The 21,830-nt window shown below is 39.2% G+C and overlaps 1 protein-coding gene across 7 annotated transcripts in view; it reads right to left on the bottom strand.

Moving 5' to 3' along the window:
- Window positions 1–21,830, bottom strand: part of NFIA (nuclear factor I A) — a 933,690-nt gene that overhangs the window by 194,431 nt on the left and 717,429 nt on the right. For all 7 annotated transcript variants that reach the window (XM_060231906.1, XM_060231903.1, XM_060231904.1 and 4 more), the window contains exon 4: window positions 19,144–19,218. In XM_060231906.1, coding sequence (XP_060087889.1) covers window positions 19,144–19,218 — 75 coding nt within the window. The remainder of the gene's footprint in view (window positions 1–19,143; window positions 19,219–21,830) is intronic.

Raw genomic sequence — 21,830 nt, 5'->3', positions numbered from 1 at the left:
AAGTGACAATGTAACAGTGAAATGGGGGGTAAAAACAAGGAACAAGTATGCCTTTGACCCAGTAACCCCATCCCTCAACTGACTGAATATGCAGCATTTTTTTTAAAGGACTGTGGCTGAAATCTAGGTCTTTTACCTCCTGTAAATGGTTTTGCTAGTCTGTGTAAGAAAGCTTTGCAGAATACCACATATATGAAATGTGTGATGTTCATTTTAACATTACTAGTATAGCATGCTATTGACCATCTAATTATGCTGAATTCCATTTATAAACATAGCTAACCACTATGTTTATGGGAACTTTTTGTGTTGCTTTAATAGGATATTGATTGAGAACAAGGTTTGAGTGGGCTGCCATTGAACTGTATAATGGCATAAAAAGGCAAGGTCACTGCAATGCTTCATTCCAAGCCTATAGCCCATTTTGTATTGTAATTTTTTCCCCTTCCGTCTTTTCATATCCAAACTTGAATTGTAGCCTTTAGACAGCCATGCTTTACTGCTGAATATGAAGACAGCCTCTTCAGTGTTTATTTTCACACTGCTGATTTTAAATGACCTCTCCTACAATATTGATTAGTATAGCAGAAACATATGGGGAAACAGCATAGCTGTGTTACTGTAGAAAATAAGAGAAAACACATCAACCTACATTTTTCTAGGCTGAGAAGAGGCGGGATTTTTGCAAATGTTCCCCTTCCATGGCAAACCTCCAGTCCTTCCCTAAACTATTCCTGAGCCATCCCCCAGGAACAGCATTGGTGGTGGTGGGCAACTGCTGCTTGACAAAATTGCCCTCTCCCTGTGCCCACATAAATCAAGGTGGAATCTAAACCATATTCTGAAAATATACTAGCTGGTCAATTATTGTCTGTCCCTCTTCTAACTGTGTAAAATCCACACAAATGACCAATCACTCAGGATGCTAAAATCCAAGTGAGGTTGTGACAAGATGACTGCTTTACTCATCTCCCTTCTAAAACAATCACCTTGTCTGTTGCTTCAGATAGAAGATAGAAGAAGATATTGGATTTATATTCTGCCCTCCACTCCGAAGAGTCTCAGAGCGGCTCACAATCTCCTTTACCTTCCTCACCCACAACAGACACCCTGTGAGGTGGGTGGGGCTGGAGAGGGCTCTCACAGCAGCTGCCCTTTCAAGGACAACCTCTGCCAGAGATACGGCTGACCCGAGGCCATGCCAGCAGGTGCATGTGGAGGAGTGGGGAATCAAACCTGGTTCTCCCAGATAAAAGTCCGCACACTTAACCACTACACCAAACTGGCTCTCTAAAATTTCAAAATTTACCTTTTCTTTCAGAAAAGATGTCAAAATTTACCTTTCAGAAAATGGCACAGTGGGCACTGGTAAAGATTTAAACAAATTTTGGTTTATTTAAACACATGAGCAGGGAAAGGGATCGATATTTTCATAAGGGGTAGGGGGTGGGGGGGTGGATGATGTAGGCAGAAATTTAAATAAACACAGAACTGCATTTGAGGATACTGGCTTCACCAGAGACAGTTTTAGATATAAAGCTGTTTAGCTTCCCCTACAGGCATTACAGCTGTTAAAAGGTTTTGTCTAGGAGGTTACTTTATCTAGATGTCCTGTTACCCTTCACATGTTGTAATCACACAATTAAGTGTACTCCACTTTGTCCCTTTTGTTAAGATTAAGGTCTATTAGACCCTTGTTTCTCTGGCAAGATAGGTATTCTCTTCTCATTAAGACCAATAACTCTGTCTTTTTGGCTTGTTTAGGGCCCTTCAAGGTTGCCTTTAAACCCTTTGCCAAACCCTTCTCTTCCAGATGAACTGTCTTTGTACACTGGACCTCAAACTTAGAAATGGAGAACTATAATTCCCTCTCAATATGTGTTTCTTTGTTTTTCACTCAGAGACTGTTTAACTTGTTGGGAACTGTCTCTGACCAGAGCCTCTTCTAGGTTCAAAGTCACACCACTGTGGGTCTGTCTCAGGAGCAGGGCCGGTTCGCCTGCTAGGCAAACTAGGCAGTTGCCTAGGGCACCGTGAGGGTGCCAAATTTGGCTCCCTACCCCTCCTGGTGCCCCAGGAAAGCACCTAGTTTGCCTGCTTTTTCTGCCCGCCAGCTGCTACCACTGCCCGCTGCTGCCGCCCACCCCTTTCCCTTCACCTCTCTCCCCCACCTGTTGTCCATCACAGAGGTCAATGGGAGTGAAACTGTTTTGCATACATAACTGTAACTGGAAACTTGAATATAGTGTTGTGAATGTTCCGACAATTGTAAGTTTATTCTAAAAAGTAGGAGTGTGGTGCATGTAGGTTTCTTCGAATCCTTTACTCTGAAAATCTGATGTTTAATTCCACAATGTGGAGAGTTAGTTACAATTACATACTTTGATCATATCCATGGATACTTTCATTAGTGTTTTATGTATTCTAGGCAGTTGAGCAGGTTCCAAATCTAAGCTGTGACTTTAAAAAAATCCTGCCTGGCAATTCCATCCAGCATACACAGAAAAAGAAATCTGAAAAGCTACTCTGCCACCCATTTTATTGACTAGTGACCAATTACCTGCAGCAATTTTGAACTGTAAAACTACATTTGCACCTGGCCACATTGAATCTCATCTGCCACGTTGATGCCCACTCTCCCATCCTCAACAGATCCCTTTGGAGTTCCTCACAATCCTCTCTGGTTCTCACCACCCTGAACAATTTAGTGTCATCTGGGTGGGGGCTTTCCAGTGTTTTGCACTGAGTGTCACATGTATGACTATCTGCCCACAGGACAGAAGTCTTGGGTGTGTGCTCAATGCAAGGAGCTCCTTGTCCTCAGGGAACGAGTTCGTACTCTTGAGGCCGAGGTGACTGACCTGGAGAAGCAGAGACAGTCAGTTAGGCACTTGGAGAAGACTCCAAGTGCCTAACGTGGATGTGTTAGATGAGCCCTGCTCTGAACGTGGCAGCCCCGTTGCTGCCAGGGAGCATGAGGGTCAAGAGGGAACAGGGCACCGGGCTGAGGATAAGGGGAATGCACCCTCAGAAGGGACCTCTTCTTCAGTTGGTGAGCGGGAAGCCTTTGACGCCAAGGAACCATCCCTGGGGGGGGGGAGAGGGGGGGGTCTTGGTAGTTGGTAATTCAATCCTTAGGCAAGTAGACAGCTGGGTGGCAAAACCGCGTACTGACAGTATGGTGACTTACCTGCCTGGTGCGAAGGTAGTGGACATTACGGGTGTAATAGATAGACTGATAGACAGTGCTGGGGAAGAGCCAGCGGTCATGGTGCATGTTGGCACCAATGATGTGGGGAAATGCAGTCGTGAGGTCCTGGAGGCGGGAGACTTAAGGCCAGGACCTCCAAGGTAGCCTTCTCAGAAGTGCTACCTGTTCCACGTGCAGGGCAGGAGAGACAGGCACAGATTAGAAGTCTCAATGTGTGGATGAGACGATGGTGTAAGGAGGAAGGGTTTAAGTTTGTTAGGCACTGGGATACTTTCTGGAACAAGCGGGAGACGGTCTCCACTTGTCCCCAGATGGAACCAGGCTTCTGGCGCTTAAAATCAAAAAGGTGGCAGAGCAGTTTTTAAAATAAATCTTGGGGGAAAACCGACAGGAAATGAAATGTCTCTGGTTTGGGAGGACTCATCTCAAAGAGATGAAGGGTTAGCTGTTACTTTTCTACTGGGTAATGGATCAGAGTTGTCCACTGAGATGGTGACAAACAGTATGGACTCCCTGCCAGAGTCTCAAGGCGGCAGGAGGAAGGTGGCGAGCCTAGCTTGCCTGGGAAATTATAGATGTTTGTACACAAATGCTAGAAGTGTTCAAAGTAAAATGGGTGAGTTGGAATGTTTAGTGTTGGGAGAAAACATAGACATTGAGGGAATTTCAGAAACTTGGTGGAAAGAGGAGAATCAGTGGGACATGGTGATTCCTGGATATAAGTTATATCGGAAGGATAGGGAGGGAAGGGTTGGAGGAGGGGTGGCTCTGTATGTCAGAGAGGGCATACGGTCCAGTAAAACTGAGGTCAGAGAATTAGATTCCCTTCTAGAAATGCTTTGGGTTGAAATAAAGGGCCCAAAAGGAAATTTAACTAAGGGAGTTTGTTATCGCCCACCAAATCAAAAGATAGAGGATGATTATAATATGATGGAAGGCTTAAAGATAGTGGCTAGACGTAAAAACTGTGTCGTCATAGGTGATTTTAACTACCCGCAGATTGATTAGGTCAATATGTGTTCTGGTCGAGAGAAAGAGATTGAGTTTCTAGATGCTCTCAATGACTGTGCTATGGAGCAGATGGTGTCTGAACCTACCAGGGGTGGGGCAATCCTGGATTTGGTCCTAAGTAATGCCCAAGACGTGGTGAGAGATGTAAAAGTGATTGCAGTGCTTGGGAGCAGTGGCCATAACATTATTGATTTCATCATTTGTATAAATAGAGAGTTGCCCCAAAAGACCAGTACAACCACGTTTATTCTCTGAGATGAGGAGGCATGTGAAGAGGAAACTGAAAGGAAAGGTAAATACAGTCAAAACCCTTGGGAAAGCTTGGAGGCTATTTAAAACTACAACCCTAGAAGCGCAGATAAAATATATACCACAAGTTAAGAATGGCACAAACAGGTATAAGAAAAGGTCTGCATGGTTAATACACAAAGTAATGGAAGCTGTAAAAGGTAAGAAGGACTCCTTTAAGTGGTGGAAAGCTAGTCCAAATGAGATTGATAAAAGGGAACACAGGATGTGGCAAATCAAATGCAAGACTGTGATCAGGTAGGCAAAAAGGGACTATGAGGAGCATATTGCAAAAAACATAAAGACCAACAATAAAAATTTCTTCAAATATATTAGAAGCAGGAAACCAGCCAGGGAGGCAGTGGGGCCCTTGGATGACCAAGGGGTAAAAGGATTACTGAAGGAGGATAGGGAAATGGCTGAGAAGCTGAATGCATTTTTTGCCTCTGTCTTCACTGCAGAAGATGAGAAGTGTTTGCCTGCTCCAGACCACTTATATTGGAAGGGGTGTTGAAAGACCTGAGTCAGATTGAGAAGACAAGAGAGGAGGTCCTACAACTGATAGACAAATTAAAAACTAATAAGTCACCAGGTCCGGATGGCATACATCCAAGAGTTCTGAAAGAACTCAAAGTTGAACTTGTGGATCTTCTGACAAAAATATGTAATCTTTCATTGAAATCTGCCTCCATTTCTGAGGACTGGAAGGTAGCAAATGTCACCCCCATCTTTAAAAAGGATTCCAGAGTAGATCCGGGAAACTACAGACCAGTCAGTTTGACTTCAATACTGGGAAAGTTGGTAGAAACCATTATCAAGGACAGAATGAGTAGGCACATAGATGAACACAAGTTATTGAGGAAGACTCAGCATGGGTTCTGTAAGGGAAGATCTTGCCTCACTAACCTGTTACATTTCTTTGAGGGGGTGAACAAACATGTGGACAAAGGAGACCCGATAGATATTGTTTACCTTGACTTCCAGAAAGCTTTTGATAAAGTTCCTCATCAAAGGCTCCTTAGTAAGCTCGAGAGTCATGGAGTAAAAGGACAGGTCCTCTTGTGGATCAAAAACTGGCTAATTAATAGGAAGCAGAGAGTGAGTATAAATGGGCAGTCTTCGCAGTGGAGGACGGTAAGCAGTGGAGTGCCGCACGGCTCAGTACTGGGTACCATGCTCTTTAACTTGTTCATAAATGATTTGGAGTTGAGAGTAAGCAGTGAAGTGGCCAAGTTTGCAGATGACACTAAATTGTTCAGGGTGGTGAGAACCAGAGAGGATTGTGAGGAACTCCAAAGGGATCTGTTGAGGCTGGGTGAGTGGGCGTCAATGTCGCAGATGAGGTTCAATGTGGCCAAGTGCAAAGTAATGCACATTGGGGCCAAGAATCCCAGCTACAAATACAAGTTGATGGGGTGTGAACTGGCAGAGACTGACCAAGGGAGAGATCTTGGGGTCGTGGTAGATAACTCACTGAAAATGTCAAGACAGTGTGCGACTGCAATAAAAAAGGCGAACACCATGCTGGGAGTTATTAGAAAGGGAATTGAAAACAAATCAGCCAGTATCATAATGCCCCTGTATAAATTGATGGTGCGGTCTCATTTGGAATACTGTGTGCAATTCTGGTCACTGCACCTCAAAAAGGATATTATAGCATTGGAAAAAGTCCAGAAAAGGGCAACTAGAATGATTAAAGGGTTGGAACACTTTCCCTATGAAGAAAGGTTAAAATGCTTGGAGCTCTTTAGCTTGGAGAAACGTCGACTGCGGGGTGACATGATAGAGGTTTACAAGATTATGCATGGGATGGAGAAGGTAGAGAAAGAAGTACTTTTCTCCCTTTCTCACAATACAAGAACTTGTGGGCATTTGATGAAATTGCTGAGCAGTCGGGTTAGAACGGATAAAAGGAGGTACTTCTTCACCTAAAGGGTGATTAACATGTGAAATTCACTGCCACAGGAGGTGGTAGCAGCTACAAGCATAGCCAGCTTCAAGAGGGGGTTAGATAAAAATATGGAGGAGAGGTCCATCAGTGGCTGTTAGCCACAGTGTGTATATATATATATATATGTGTGTGTGTGTGTGTGTGTGTGTATATATATATATATATATATATATATATACACACACACACACACACACACACATACACACACACACACATATATAATTTTTTTGGCTACTGTGTGACACAGAGTGCTGGACTGGATGGGCCATTGGCCTGATCCAACATGGCTTCTCTTATGTTCTTATCAATTTAAAAAGCTGCCTTATGGACAAGGAGTCAGTTGAAAATTGGAGTCCTGAGCAATACTTCCTCTAAGCTTTGGAGTCTTGTGAACAAAAATTCTATTTCATGAGCTATTGGCATTAAAGTTTTGAGCAAGCAATTTTGCTACTGTATAAGTTAGTGTGCTCTGAGGAAATTTTATGAACAAAACCAAAAATGTGTGAGCCAGAGGCTAAAATCCGGGAGCTAGCTCACACTAACTCAGCTTAAAGGGAGCACTGGTCCTGAGACTACACACATAGGGTGTGATCACACTGGGAAAATTTGCACAATATTATTTTGGCTCCAAAAATGCTGCTTGATTTTGGTCCGTTGAAGTGACAGGATCACGACAGCAGTCCATGGTTGACCATTTACACTGCTAGTGTGCCTCAATCATGGACCTGCCACAGAAATGGTTGTTGTTGTTGGGGGTTTTTTAAAAGTCCCCCAGTGTGTGTGCTCAAGCACAGAAATTCACAAGTACTCCTCAGAGTGTGGTTAGGGGAAAAAAAGGAATGTGCTGGAAATGGCTTGATGTGATCACACTGCTGTTCTTCTTATGTGTCATGCCTGGCCGTTCAGACAGACAGCGAATATGTGACCTAAATGCAATTCAGGGGAAAACTAGGAAGATCTAGATGGTTTTTTAATCTGGATAGGAGGTGTCTGGAGATGGGGTGAGAACAGGTGCAACTCAGAGGGCAGATGTGTTCATGTGATGGTGCACATCTGTTCATTCAATTTTAATATGGTCAATGACCAGCACAAATCAGAACAAAATTGCAAAAGTTAAAAACAAAGCTAAAATACTTACAACATATTCGAACATCGCATAAGATAACAGTGGGAAGTTATATAAAATAGCAATTAAAATTTGGCTTCAGAACATAATATATCATTGCAAACTTTACATGCAATTGCAAAGAACCTTGCACAAGGACCTGTAATCTGTGGGTTCACTCCCATAAGTAAATTATTTCCTGGAATGTTGCAGGTTGGGCCTGCTGTAGAAATTATGGCTACCTCTTTTTTCAGCAGAACTATGATATAATTTTAGTCCAAGAAACTTGGTCGACTGATGAATTGTGGGTGGATGGTTATCACTCATATAAACTAGTAGCTGCACCAGGAGCGGGTCCTGGAAGGCTCAAAGGAGGGTTGAGCATTCTAATATCCACCTCGCAAAATATAACATGCACTCTGAACTAGCAGGCTATGGCAGTACTTCTAAAATTTGGATCTGAAGCAATGTTGGTGGTTAATTTATACCTCCCACCTCAACAAAGAAAAGCAAATATGACACTACTCTGGGCTGATCTGGAACACTATTTAGAAGATCTTATAGTTGATAACTGTCTACAAAGTCCTTATAGGTGGTGACTTTAATGCCAGACTGGACCCTGATGATCACTTCCTTCATGCCAAATTTAAACTGCCAAGAACCAAAGAGTATGAAGAGTTCCATACTCACTTTCCTCGTTCCTTTAAAGATGGCACAGCAAATTATGCTTGCTCCTGCCTCGCCATCATGGTTAAAAGATTAAATCTTTTCATTCTTAATGGAGCCACTGCTGGGGACAACCTTGGGGAATTTACATTCATGACCGGAACAAGGTGTAGTACGATTGACTTTATTTTATTTAGTGAAACACTACTGCCGTTTGTTAAGAATCTGCGGGTGCTCCCTGAGTTAGGGGGGAACCATCTACCCCTTTTGCTCCATCTGGTATTAGTAGGTCATTAGTATCATCTCATGATCCAGCCTGGGACCTATATTACTCCCTCAAAGAAACCGGGATCTCGGACTTCCGGGGGAGGAAAATGCTGAGCTGAGCTGCCTCTCACAATGGGAGTAGGCTGGAACTTCTGTTCGGGGTAGTGGAAGGCAAATTAATGCCTACTGCCTACTTTTCTCAGTTAGAGATTAGTCCAAGATATGCACAGGAAACTTTGATGAGATTTACCTTGGCTAAAAGGGAGTCCGGGGGGGGGGGGGGCGCTTCTTTGAGGATTTGAGGGGTCTCAGGGAAGAGTTGCATATTCATCATCTGCAGAAGTTCTCAGAGTCATTTATTTGACATAAGCTCGGCAGGATCCCAACCTTCTTGGACATTGCTAAACATCTAAAGCTTTGCAAGACCAGTGGAAACTTGGATAATTGGAAGAAAAGGTACAGAAGACTATTTTTCATTCTGGAGCTATTTACAATTTAAAGAGACAAATTTAAAAGGTGGGAAAAGAAAATTTAGAGAGCCTGGAAGAAGAGGGAAGGAAGAGGTGAAAATTGGAGTTTATAAATATAAAGGACGGTGTTTAAAACTGCTAAAAAGTGGGAAAGAATTTATTGTTTTGTCTACTTGCGGGTTTGGAAGAAAAAGCACCATCGTCATATTGGAACAGAACTGCAGCACATCTGAGCAAGACAGGAAATACGTCAAGCATCGTGAGATCTCCTTACCAGTGTGAATGAGACTTCGTGGCAACAAAAGCAGGAAGTAGTGGAAAGAAAACCTACTCTAGGAATATATACCATTGAGAAACATCGGCAGCCATTGCTGGGAGGCCAAAATAAAAACAATGTTTTAAAAGAATTCGGGACATTAAAAATTGTTGGAATCAATTGAAAAGAGGGTAAGAAGATAAATACTATTGGTCATATTATTTGTGTGGTCCTCGGAAATTTTTAAAAGGGGAAAAATTGCAAGGAGTAGTAAAAAGTTGTAAGATTTCATTTTGGAAGATTTCAAAACTTTTAAAATAAATATCTTGACTTTGGGAGCTCCGAGGATGGCAAAATTGGGCTTGTTATAAAGGGCAAGTCCTACTCTTTTGAACCTGATAGTTGAATTCAAGATTGGTGAGGTCCAAAAATTCATTGTTTTTTGAAGGGTTTAAAAGTTTTAAAAATTAATAACTTGGTCTGGGAAGCTCCAAGGATGGAGAAATTAGGCTTATTATAAAAAGCAAGGTCTAATCTTTTGAATCTGACAGTCAAATTTGAAATCTGTGAGATTAAAATTTTTGGTGTTTTTGAAATGTCTGCACACAAGCAGCGCCGAACAAGGGCTACTGCATTGGAAAAAATGCAAGACCAATTAGAGGCGATGGAGGCCAGAATGATGAGAGGGGTGAGAGAGATGATAGATGAATCGAAAAAAGAAATTATTGCAGAGATTGAAAAAGATATGGAAGATCTCAGAAAGGAAACTGAGGAAACATCTAAGAAAGTGCAGGAGGTAGAAGGCAAAATGAAAGTATATGATTCCACCTTGCTGAAAATGCAAGAAAAAGTGACAATCCATAACTGCAAATTGATGGAGACTCAGATACGTCTGAGAGGAGTACCTGAAGTGGAGGATGGTGATTTAAAAGGTTATATAATTAAAATATTTGCAGAATTTTTAGATGAAGACCCTGAAGAGACTAAAAACATGTATGATTATATGTATAGAGTGAATTCACTTTTTGCCAAGAAAAATAATTTACCAAGAGATGTTGTCATAAGATATATGACAAAGGAAATGGTGGGAAGGATCTTGAATAAATCTTTGAAAAGGCATTGATAGTGGGAGGCAGCAAAGTGAGAATTATGAAGGAGCTGCCAAGGCAAGTGATAAATGATAGCAGAAAATATAAAAAGCTGACAGAAAAATTGAGAGACAATGGCATAAGGTTTAGATGGATAATACCTGAAGGTTTGATCTTTGAACTCCAGGGGAAGAGAATCACAATTAAAAATGCCCAGGAGCTACATAGATTTTTTGGAGAAAATAAAGAATTTGCACCACGATGGATTACAAATTATTGTCTTGGAACGTTAATGGACTAAATTCACCACAAAAAAGAAGGGCAACATTTCATTGGATTAAGAAACAAAACTGTAATATAATTTGTTTGCAAGAAGTGCATATTAAACAAAAGGATTATAAATTTTTATGGAACAAACAATTGGGAGTAGAATTTTTTTCATTAGCTGAACAGAAGAAAAGGGGAGTGGTTTTGTATATTAAACAAGAATTGGAGCCAAAATTAGTGTTTAAAGATAAAGATGGAAGATTTGTAGCAGTAGAGACAATATTAAATGGGAAAAAAGTTGTTATTGGGATTGTATGCACCTAATGGTTGATGAACTGACCTATGATCAAGTATTGTTAACGGGAGATTTTAATGGAACAGTTAAGAACTCATTGGATAGATCTGGAGGGGAAAAAAATAACTGTAAAGAAGGGAAATTGCCAGTCTTTTTTTGAATTGGTTAAACAAGAAAATTTGGAAGATATATGGAAGAAATTCAACCCTGAAGTGCGGGACTATACTTTTTTTTCAGCAGGACACAAAACTTTTTCTAGAATTGACATGCTGTGGGGAACCAAAGATTTAGGTCTTATAACAAGGAAGATAGAGATTTTACCTAAAATTGGGGCTGATCATAACCCAATAATGTGGATTACAAAATTGTCCAAGAAATTGAGAAGATGGAGATTGAATGAAGATTTGCTACAGAATAAAGAAACAGTGACATACCTAGAAAATGAAACTTAAACTTTTTTCCAAGTGAATGATAAAGAGGATATTAATTTTCAGACGGTCTGGGATGCTTATAAAGCAGTAATGAGAGGAGTGTTGATTACTTTGAATAATAAAGATAAGAGAATGAAAGAAAATCAGTTGTTGGACATTCAAAATGAAATAAAGAAAAAGGATGGGGAGTTGAGAAAAAGACCAGGGAAAAAGAAAATTTTAAGGGAAATTACAATATTACAAACTCAATTGAAACATTTGTTAAATAAAGTGGAATGGAGTTTGAAAAGACTTCAGCAGAAATCCTTTGAAGGAGCAAATAAACTGGGAAAGTATTTGGCTTGGCAATTGAAGAAAAATAGAGAAAATAGAATTATTAATAGAATTGTGGTAGATGGAAGAGAAGTGGTTACTCAAGAGGGGATAAAAAGAGAATTTTTTAAGTACTATGCCAAATTGTTTAAAGGTGTTAAAATAAAGAAAGAGAAGATGGATGAGTATTTACAAAAGATAAAAATAGAGCCCTTAACTGAAAATATGCGAAAAGTTTTGAATGATCCAATTGAAAAAATAGAAATTGAAGCAGCAATTAATGCAATGAAAAATGGAAAAGCTCTTGGGCCAGATGGATATACAGCTAAATATTTTAAAACCTTTAAAGATGAATTAATACCAAAATTGCAGAAATTGATGAATATGATAAGAATAAAAGAGAATGTACCAAACACATGGAAAGAAGCTGTCATTTCGTTGATACCCAAAGAAGATAGAGATGTCACAAATGTAAAAAATTATAGACTAATTTCGCTATTAAATAATGACTATAAAATATTTACAAGAATCTTGGCAGAATGGCTTAAACAACATTTGATAAACTTTATAAAGGAAGATCAAGCAGGGTTTCTTCCCAAAAGACAAATAAGAGACAATATTAGAACTGTTGTAAATATTGCAGAATATTATGAAAGACATCCAGAAAAAGAAGTAGCATTATTCTTTGCAGATGCAGAGAAAGAATTTGACAATTTAAGCTGGGACTTTATGTTTGCAGTAATGGAAAAAATTGAGCTGGGAGAAAGTTTTATAAGAATGATAAAAGCAATATATTCTGAACAAAGTGCAAGGTTGTGTATAAATGCAGATCTTACAGAAGGTATGAAAATTAGCAAAGGTACTAGACAAGGCTGTCCGCTTTCACCACTGTTGTTTATAATGACTCTTGAAATATTACTGATACAGATCCAAGAAGAAAAAGATATAGAAGGTTTAAGAATAAAAGGATTTACTTACAAATACAGAGCTTTTGCTGATGATATAATGTTTATAAATGAAAACCCCATACAAATTACACCTTTGCTGTTAGCTAAAATACAAGAATATGGGGAGTTGGTGGGACTTTGTATAAATAGAGAAAAATCAAAAATTTTATGTAAAAATATGCAGATGAACAAGCAACAAGAATTACAGAGACTAACGGGCTGTGAAGTCACTTCTAAGGTAAAGTACCTAGGGGTGGAGATGACAATGAAAAATATTGATCTGTTTAAAAATAATTATGAGAAGTTATGGCGTAAAATGGATGAAGATATGCTAAAACAGAACAAACTTAATTTGTCATTGCTGGGTAGAATAGCTGCAATTAAAATGAATATCTTACCAAGAATAATGTATTTGTTTCAAACTATTCCTATTGTGAAGGATGGCAAACTATTTGATAAATGGCGAAGGAAAATTTCAGAATTTGTGTGGGCTGGGAAGAAACCAAGGATTAAAATGAAAATTTTGACAGATGCAAAAGAGAGAGGCAGATTTCAATTACCAGATTTAAAATTATATCATGAAGCAGTTTGTTTAGTGTGGATGAAAGAATGGATAACGCTGTTAAACAAAAAACCTTTTAGTGCTGGAAGGTCACGGAAATAAATTTGGCTGGCACGCATATTTGTATTATGGAAAAAATAAGATGGACGGTTTTTTCTCTCACCATTATATAAGAAGTAATTTATTAAATACATGGATGAAATACAAGAAATATAGAGATGAGAGAAGACCGTTATGGATAGTGCCAGCGGAAGTAATAAAAATAACGGCTGAGATAGGTGAAGAAAAGTGGCTGCCATATAATCCATTATTAAAAATACAAAGTGGAAAAATAGAACTGAAAACTGCTGAAGAGTTGAATCATAAATATGATTGGTTTCAAGTGCAACAAATAAAGAGCTTGGTGGAGAATGATATTAAAACTGAAGGAATAAGGAAAGAGCAAACAGAAATGGAAAAAGTTCTGCTTGGAGACAATGATAAATTAATTTCAAAAGTATATAAATTACTTCTACAATGGTCTACAAAAGATGAAGTAGTGAAATCTCAAATGATCAAATGGGCAATTAATGTAAATAAAGAAATACAGATGGAATCTTGGGAATATTTGTGGAAAAACTCTATGAAACTCTCAACATGTCAAAGTATTAAAGAAAATTGTTTTAAGATGATGTATAGATGGTATATGACTCCTAAAAAATTAGCAAAGATGAATAACGCCAGACAGATGTTGGAAATGTAAAAAACATGAAGGTTCTTTCTACCATATGTGGTGGAAATGAAAGAGCAAAACAGTATTGGCAAATAATTCAACAAGAAATCTCTAAAATATTGGGATATGAAGTAATGAAAGTTGCAGAGACTTTCTTATTGGGATTACAAATGGAAAAATTTCCAAAAGAAGATAGAACTTTAATTTGGTACTTGCTTTCAGCTGCTAAGACATTGTATGCGCAGTTGTGGAAGCAAGAAAAAATACCAGAGAAATGGGATTGGATTATAAAAGTTATGACATGGAATGAAATGGACAAATTAACAAGAATATTAAGAGACTATGATTTAAAAGCTTTTAAGATGGAGTGGAAAAAGTTTAGAAGATATGTAGAAAAAGAGTGGAAAATAAAAGGACACTGGACAATTTTTGATAATAAGTTTTAAAAAGAAGAATATAAATTTTTGTTTTAATAGTTAAGGGTACCTTTAATATTTGTTTTTTAAGTAAATAACACTGGCGGGGGTCAAGTAACGGGGGGAGGGGTGGGTGGAAAGTAATATATGGGGTAGATAAATTTTTTAAAGTTGTAAGATATAGATATAGATTTATTACCATATGTTACCAATAAAATTGTTTTAACACACACACACACAAAGAAACCGGGATGCCATGTCAAGTGGTCTGACCAACTGGAACAAAGATCTAAAGCAACTTTAGCAGGAGAAAATGCTATAGAGTATCGAGCTGCCATGGAGGAATTATCTCCAGGCTGTGATCCAATGATCCCTTTTGATAATCTAATTCGACTATTAAACCCTTTAAGGACTAATGAAGCCAGTGCACAACTGAACAAACTACAAAAGGATTCAATGAGGTGGTTTGATAAGGACTGTCTGGAGGCAAAAAAAGGCTTTTCTTTCAGCATATAAGGAATTTAAAACTCCCTCTCTAGCCGATATATCAGCACTACACCTCTCACTGGTGGATAAGAAGACAGTGGCACAAAAGAAGAAAGCAGACATAAAGGCAACATGGGATCAATTAATACAAGCAGCAAATGATAAAAACTCGATCTTTTGGAAAATGATTTCAAAATTCTCATATAAGGATTTCTCCCCCATAGATTCCTTAATTACAGCTGACAGTTGGGAGGCATACATTTGGAAGCTATATAACGAGGGCCCTTCTGAATTTTCTGTCCAGTGGCCACTGGACAGAAAATTCAGACGGACCTTCGTTATATAGCTAACCTCCCTGTTTCCATGGATGAAATCAAGTAATTGATCAACCAACTTAAGAGAGGAAAAGCTCCTGCAATTGACAATATCCCACCTGAACTTCTAAAAATTAATATTGATTGGTGGGCTCCTCCTTTGGCCTCACTATTCACATATATTGATTCCACAGGGTGCATCCCAGAAGAATAGAGACAGGCAGAAATAGTTCCATTCTTCAAGAAAGGGAGGAGGGACGATCCAGCCAACTACAGACCGATCAGTCTGCTGAGTATAGTGGGAAAACTTTATGCAAGCCATCTAATAGATACATTTAAATCTTGGATTGAGTATAATAATTTACTGGCTGAGGAGCAGGCCGGATTCAGAGAGGGTCAATCTATTTTGGGGCAAGCATTTAATCCAAATGGGAGTCATGGCTAGGTCAGGCCAAATCTCTTGTGTGAAATCACCTACCCTGGCAAAAGCATCCCAAGGCTGAATCCCATTTACACTTCCTTGGAAGTCACTGAATGAAGTTCCACTGAAATTAGATTATGTTGCATTGAATATCTGATCAGACCAGTGACAGTGAGTTCATCTTCTACTAATTCTTATATTTAGAAATTATCATATTAAGTCTGTGTCCATATCTAGTTGACTTTAGTAGGAAGTTTGACCAGGCTCAGGTCTCCTTCAAACCAGAGTTTTTGGGAATGTCAAGGATGCTAGATTAGTGGATGTGACACAATCCACAGAATGTGCAAATCTTCATGTTTATCATTTGATGTCCAAATGGCAGAGTGCAATCTAGCAGGATCAGCAGTTTTAAACAGCCATGGCACACCCATACTGTTGGAATTTCCCTCCCCCTTCTTGCCCCACTACTCCTGTGTTAATACCAGAACCCTAAATTGCATATTAAACCTTTTTCAGGCTAGAAGATTAGGTGTTCAAGTTGATTGTGAGCAATCCTAGTAAATACAAGTGATAATTGCTTTTGTCTTTTTAGTAGCAATGATTCATGCTGTACAGTAAAATAATTATTGCAACTTTCAAACACTAGAGTGCCACTTTATGCCAATCTGAAACTTCTTACAGTCTGTTCCAGCTTCTTATTGTCAGGGACTCTCCATGCAGTACTTCTGTTTGTATATTATAAGTGATATGTAAGCTTCTGACTACAGCTCCAGAGAATCCACTAACAGGGCATAATATTGCAAAGTCCACCTTTTCCTGGATTTTTCAAAAATTATAAAACCATTGAACTTGCGCAGAATTTCAATGGACATAAATCTAGAAAACAAATATTGATTTCATACCTGCAGGAGGTAAAAACAGACATTAACTCAGTGAGTATACGGGAAAGGGTGGGGAAGATCTTTGCAATATTTCCCTCAATTTGGCGCTCTAACAGTGCAATCTTAAACAGTTCAGTCCACTGAAATCAGTGGGAATGTAACTCTGTTTGGGACTGCACTATACATGTATGGATATGGTCTTACAGGTGCCACTGACTCAAACTTTATTATATTAATTTCTTATGTGTACAAGAATCCCCAAACAGTTCAATGATCCATTATTTTTTAAAGAATGAACATGAAGATACCATACACTGAAATAAAGTAATTAAAAGGCAGGACAGCTCCATATGTATATTGGAACAATGGCTTATGTTGCCAATCCTCTTGAGAAATGAACACCATGGTACAGCATGACATGGTCATGAAATGGCAGCATTATAATTTCAGCTATATTTGTCACTTAGGTCTTAGTTTAACTGTAATCAAAATGGAAGTATGGCTGTGAGATGGTAGTGTCCATATCTCATTGGCCTGCTTCAATTATGTCACAGAAAATATCAAGGCATCTCTGTTCAACAGAACAGGATGGTGACAGGTACGCCTAATTCACTGTTAATGAATATTGACAAGCTGGTAATGATTATCCAAGAGCATGTCGTTCAGTTGGAGACCATTAGCATTATTTAAAGGTCAAAAGAAATGGCTTCAGTAAAACAGTAAAACAGTACTCAGTAAATTCAGTAAAACAGAATTCTGTACAACTCAGGCTATGGAGTGAATACAATCATGATAGCCATAAAGGGTAGAACTACAGTTTACATGTGCTCTGTGACTGAATTTACTGGGGGCTCATACACATACAGAGCCATATGAGCTGGGGGCTCATACACATACAGAGTGGATTCCAGGTTTCAGGCTCCTTGGGCAGAGAGTTCCCAGGTTAACCCTCCCCCCATCATCAGGCATGCATGCCTCCTTCCCTTCCACCCACCTGACTATCTCCCATCTGCTTGTATGCCCTTCCCTTGTCTGTTCACAAGCACTCCCATTTGCACTCACAGCTCCTCGCAAAACTTTCACCAGTACCACTAGGCAGTGTGTGCAGGGAACATGGGTGGTGGATCACTAGCACATGAGTGGGCATGGGTGTTGGCAGCAGTGGGTCCTACCAGAAACCTTTGGCCCCAGCAGCAGCCACACCTCATGGTATGGTGATGCTGCCCCTTCACAGAGCAGTTGTGGGCACAGACAGGAAATGAACCAAGCTTAAGACTGAGTGGAGAACTCATAGGAAGGAAAAGTTTAATACTTTCTTTGTTATTTATTAGTCTGTTAGTCAGCTGGGTGACCTTGGGTTAGCCACAGTTCTCACAGAGCTGTTTTCTAAAGAGCAGTTCTCTCAGCCCCACCTACCTCACAGGGTGTCTGTCGTAAGGAGAGGAAGGGAAGGAGATTGTAAGCCTCTCTGAGACTCATAATGAAGGGCGGGGTATAAATCCAAAATTCCCCCTTCTTCATCATCTCCTTCTCCTCCTCCTTCCCCCCTCCCCAGGTTCAATTCCTGGCCTCTTGAGTTAAAAGATCTGCCATAAGGTGATACGAAAGACCTTTGCCTCAGACCAGTCAAAGTAGATAATGTTGATTTTAATGAACCCAAGGGTCTGATTCAGTATAAGGCAATTTCATGTGTTCATGTGTTTTTAAAAATCTGACGAAAATCAGTGGACTGATTCTGAAAATACACAAACATCTACTAGACATGAAATTATTTAGAAGCTTGATCTAATAGATCTGCTTTAGGTGGAGCTGGCTACTGGTAGCCAGGGCCCAAACATAAATGGAAGGGAAAAGAAAATGGGTACACTTTTAGGGGGCATGGCCCAGTATACAACTCCTTATGATAACGTAGGCCCATGTATGTAATTTCAAAAATAAAATATAAAATATTCTTCCATGGGTAATGAAATTGTATGTGTGGGTTTGGGTCATGGGGGAGAGGGGGCTCAAGTTAATTGTCTATGTTGGACCCACAGAGGTACCCTGCAGAGGTACCTTAGACTATCATAGCTAAAGCAGCATTTTAGGTTAACTATGAGCAAGGTTGCCAATTGTCTTTTCAATCTCCAGGATTCAATATGGTATGCCAGCTGGTGATACCATCCTTCTCTGCTTCAGCTGCAAGTATCTTTTTGTGTTGAATTCGATGCCTTTCAGTGTAAGCCTTTGTATATGTGATAATGAAGACGCCCAGGGTTTTTTTTTTTAAGCAGGAACTCCTTTGCATATTAGGCTACACCCCCCTGATATAACCAATCCTTCAAGAGCTTACAGGGTTAGAGGGCCTACTCTTACTTACAGGGTTAGAGGGCCTACTCTAAGCTCTTGGAGGATTGGCTACATCATGGGGGTGTAGCCTAATATGCAAAGGAGTTCCTGCTATAAAAAAAGCCCTGAAGATGCCTACTGTCCTTCCAGAATCCATTGCAAAAATAGCTTGTGCCACCATAAACTAAGGTTTCCAGAATCAGGGGCTAGGCCAGTGAACAGCCCAGTTTTGCAAAACAAACAAACAAACAAAAACAAAAACAGGACCTCATTACTTTGATTATAATACACTATTTTCTTACTTAATTAAAACTGCAACACTATTTACTTATTTATATGTGGAAATGAATTTAAAAAGTGAGTTTCCAAATGTGTTATAAAGGTTCAATATGTGTAGAAACCAAAGAAAAATACATCAAATAAAATATTCTTAAATAATAAAGATCAATACTTACTTTGTGAGACCCTTACTAGTTCAGTTACACTGAAAACACCTGATGTGACAAAACTGTCTTGGAAGCCCAAATGTCCTGCAAAACAGAAGAAAATGATAGAAATCATTAATCTTAATACTGAATGGCAGTATTCTCCAGTAGTTTGGTAACTGTTTCTTCTTTCCCTTCCCTGAAAGGCTCTACAGTATTTCCCCCTTTCCACCTTCCTTTTATCTCCCACATACCCACCTTTTACCTGCCCCCATCTTTACCTCACATAATACCAATGCTCCATCAGCTGCACTGGCTAGCAGCTGAGTACCGGGATTAATCTCAGAGTTATGATATTAATCTTTAAAACCCTATGTGGTCTGGAACCAAGATATCTGTAGGTCTGACTTTCCTGATATGTCCCCAGGGTGTTACGCTCCTCCTACTAGCAACCCCTGGCCCCAAAGACGTCCATTTAGCCCCAAACAGGGCCAGAACCGTTTTTTGGCTCTGGCCCCGGCCTGGTGGAATGCACTCCCAAGTGAGATCAGGGCCCACAGTCCCACAGAGTCTGCAAAATGGAGCTGTTCCACCAGACCTTTGGTTGAGGCAATGGGTGTCCAAATTGCACTGGCCTCCCCTGATCCTCCGTGTTCCACATTGCCCCACTTACTTATTGGGGTTTGCCCTAATTTAACTGTAATACTGATGGTGGTCATGCACACTCCTCTGATATTCTGGTCCATCTTGGGCACTTATGCCAGATTCGTATAGGAGTTCCTGTCAAACTGCAATTGCCATCTTGTGGATTCTGTTATTTGGGGTTTGCTGGTTTTAAATGAGTATGTTGTGATGTTTTTAATTGTTTTATTCTGTTGTAACCCACCCTGAACCAGCTTGCAAGCAAGCTAAGGATAGAAATATGATTAAATAAATAGATAAATCTATCTATCTATCTATCTATCTATCTATCTATCTATCTATCTATCTATCTATCTATCTATCTATCTATCTATCTATCTATTGTATGATTTCATATTTTTCTGCTTTAAAAATTAGATATATTACTTATCACTACTGGCTGCTTAGGTAAGCAGATATATTGCTAAGAGTCTAAGAAAGTTAACAGTAAGTGGGTGTTTTTATATATATTAAGGTATTTCAGCTAGAAATCAGAAACAAAACAGGCCAGTTCAACAGAGTTACCTCGGATGACCCTAGCGACTTAACAGTTGAAATTAAAATACTGTATCTAGGAATCAGATGGAACAGCTAAGTTCTATAATCGTTTTAAACATTATTCTCGAAAGAAGCATCTGATCAGGATTATCTACTCATTCATTCAAACAAAACAAGATTTAAAGATGTACTCTTCATTTTCTGAGGTTATTAGGGAAATCTTAAAATCGTAGCTGTTAAAAATCTTGAAAATGAATGATTTTCGCAATGGAAAAAAAATCTTGAAAATGAGATTTTCAAGAGAAAAATGTAATATTTGCATAAGGAAGTTTTAATTTTAATCCTCTGATCCCCCACCCCCAAGGAAAAAAACAGGTATATGATTGCCTGCCTGTTTCATTTGTGTAAAGGATATTTTATACCAAAATGTTATTACACTTCCCATAACGGCATTTTCCTTTTTCTGTGAAAACATGTCCATCTCCAAATGGTAATTTAATCTTCTGGGTGTAATCAATTACAAAACAAGAAGCCCTCAAACTGTAAATCAGGTACGAGCAATTCTGCCATACTAGATACTACACTGTATACTGTACGTATCAGGATTTCAATTAGAAGGCTGCAGCTGATAGGACAGCGTGACCTATCGCTTTTGAAATCAGGGTCAAAGAAATCTAAGGATAAAGGGATTATTAAAAGAACTGTAAAGATGTTCTTGTTAGTTGGATAAGTGGCATACCTTTTAAGGTTGTTCTAATTTAGGTCACCAGATCTAACACACATACACACACAGATTGAATGTAGAAGTCCATATGCCCAGATGTAGTAATCTGTCTATTAGATTGTTTGATTTCACTGTATTTATAATATTACAAAAGATTACTATTGCTACTGAACTGCTATTCTTATTATATTGTATATTTTATAGTGCATACTTTAACACATACATAGAGATACATGCGTGCACGCATGCACACACACATAATGCTGAGCTGCAAGTATTAATCAAACTACTGATATACCAAACACTACCAATTGCATATCTATCACTGTAAAAAGGTAGAAGCAGTGTATGTATCTTCTTCATTCAGGTGGCATACTGAAGATGATTTTCCAATAAATAATTCCATGCTGGAAGTACATTTTTGGCAACCCCCTAACACTGGCTAGAATCATGAATCTGCCTGCATTCTTTTCATTTCCACTTTTTGTGGAAACAAATCAAATAGCAACAAATACTAAGAGAAAAAGAGGGCATAGTCTCTAGACAGATAGATACACAGGGACCTAAAGGTCAGTGCTCTGAGCTCCTAAATAAATTTTCAGCACAGTACTGATTCATGGAAATCAATATTGCACTTACTGCTGTGAACTATATCCTCGCCTTATAATTATACCCTAGTGTAGACCATGTGTGTGCTTTCGTATCCTCACTTTATAAAGAAATGACTTTTTTCTACAACCATTACCAAATGTTAGCCTTACACATGTTCAAGGCAAAGTGCATAACGGGAGAACACATAGAATAACCATGGAAA

This window comes from Heteronotia binoei, chromosome 2 (genome assembly GCF_032191835.1).
Source record: "Heteronotia binoei isolate CCM8104 ecotype False Entrance Well chromosome 2, APGP_CSIRO_Hbin_v1, whole genome shotgun sequence".
NCBI classification, from domain to species: domain Eukaryota; kingdom Metazoa; phylum Chordata; class Lepidosauria; order Squamata; family Gekkonidae; genus Heteronotia; species Heteronotia binoei.
This window is presented reverse-complemented; position numbering and strand designations above follow the sequence as displayed.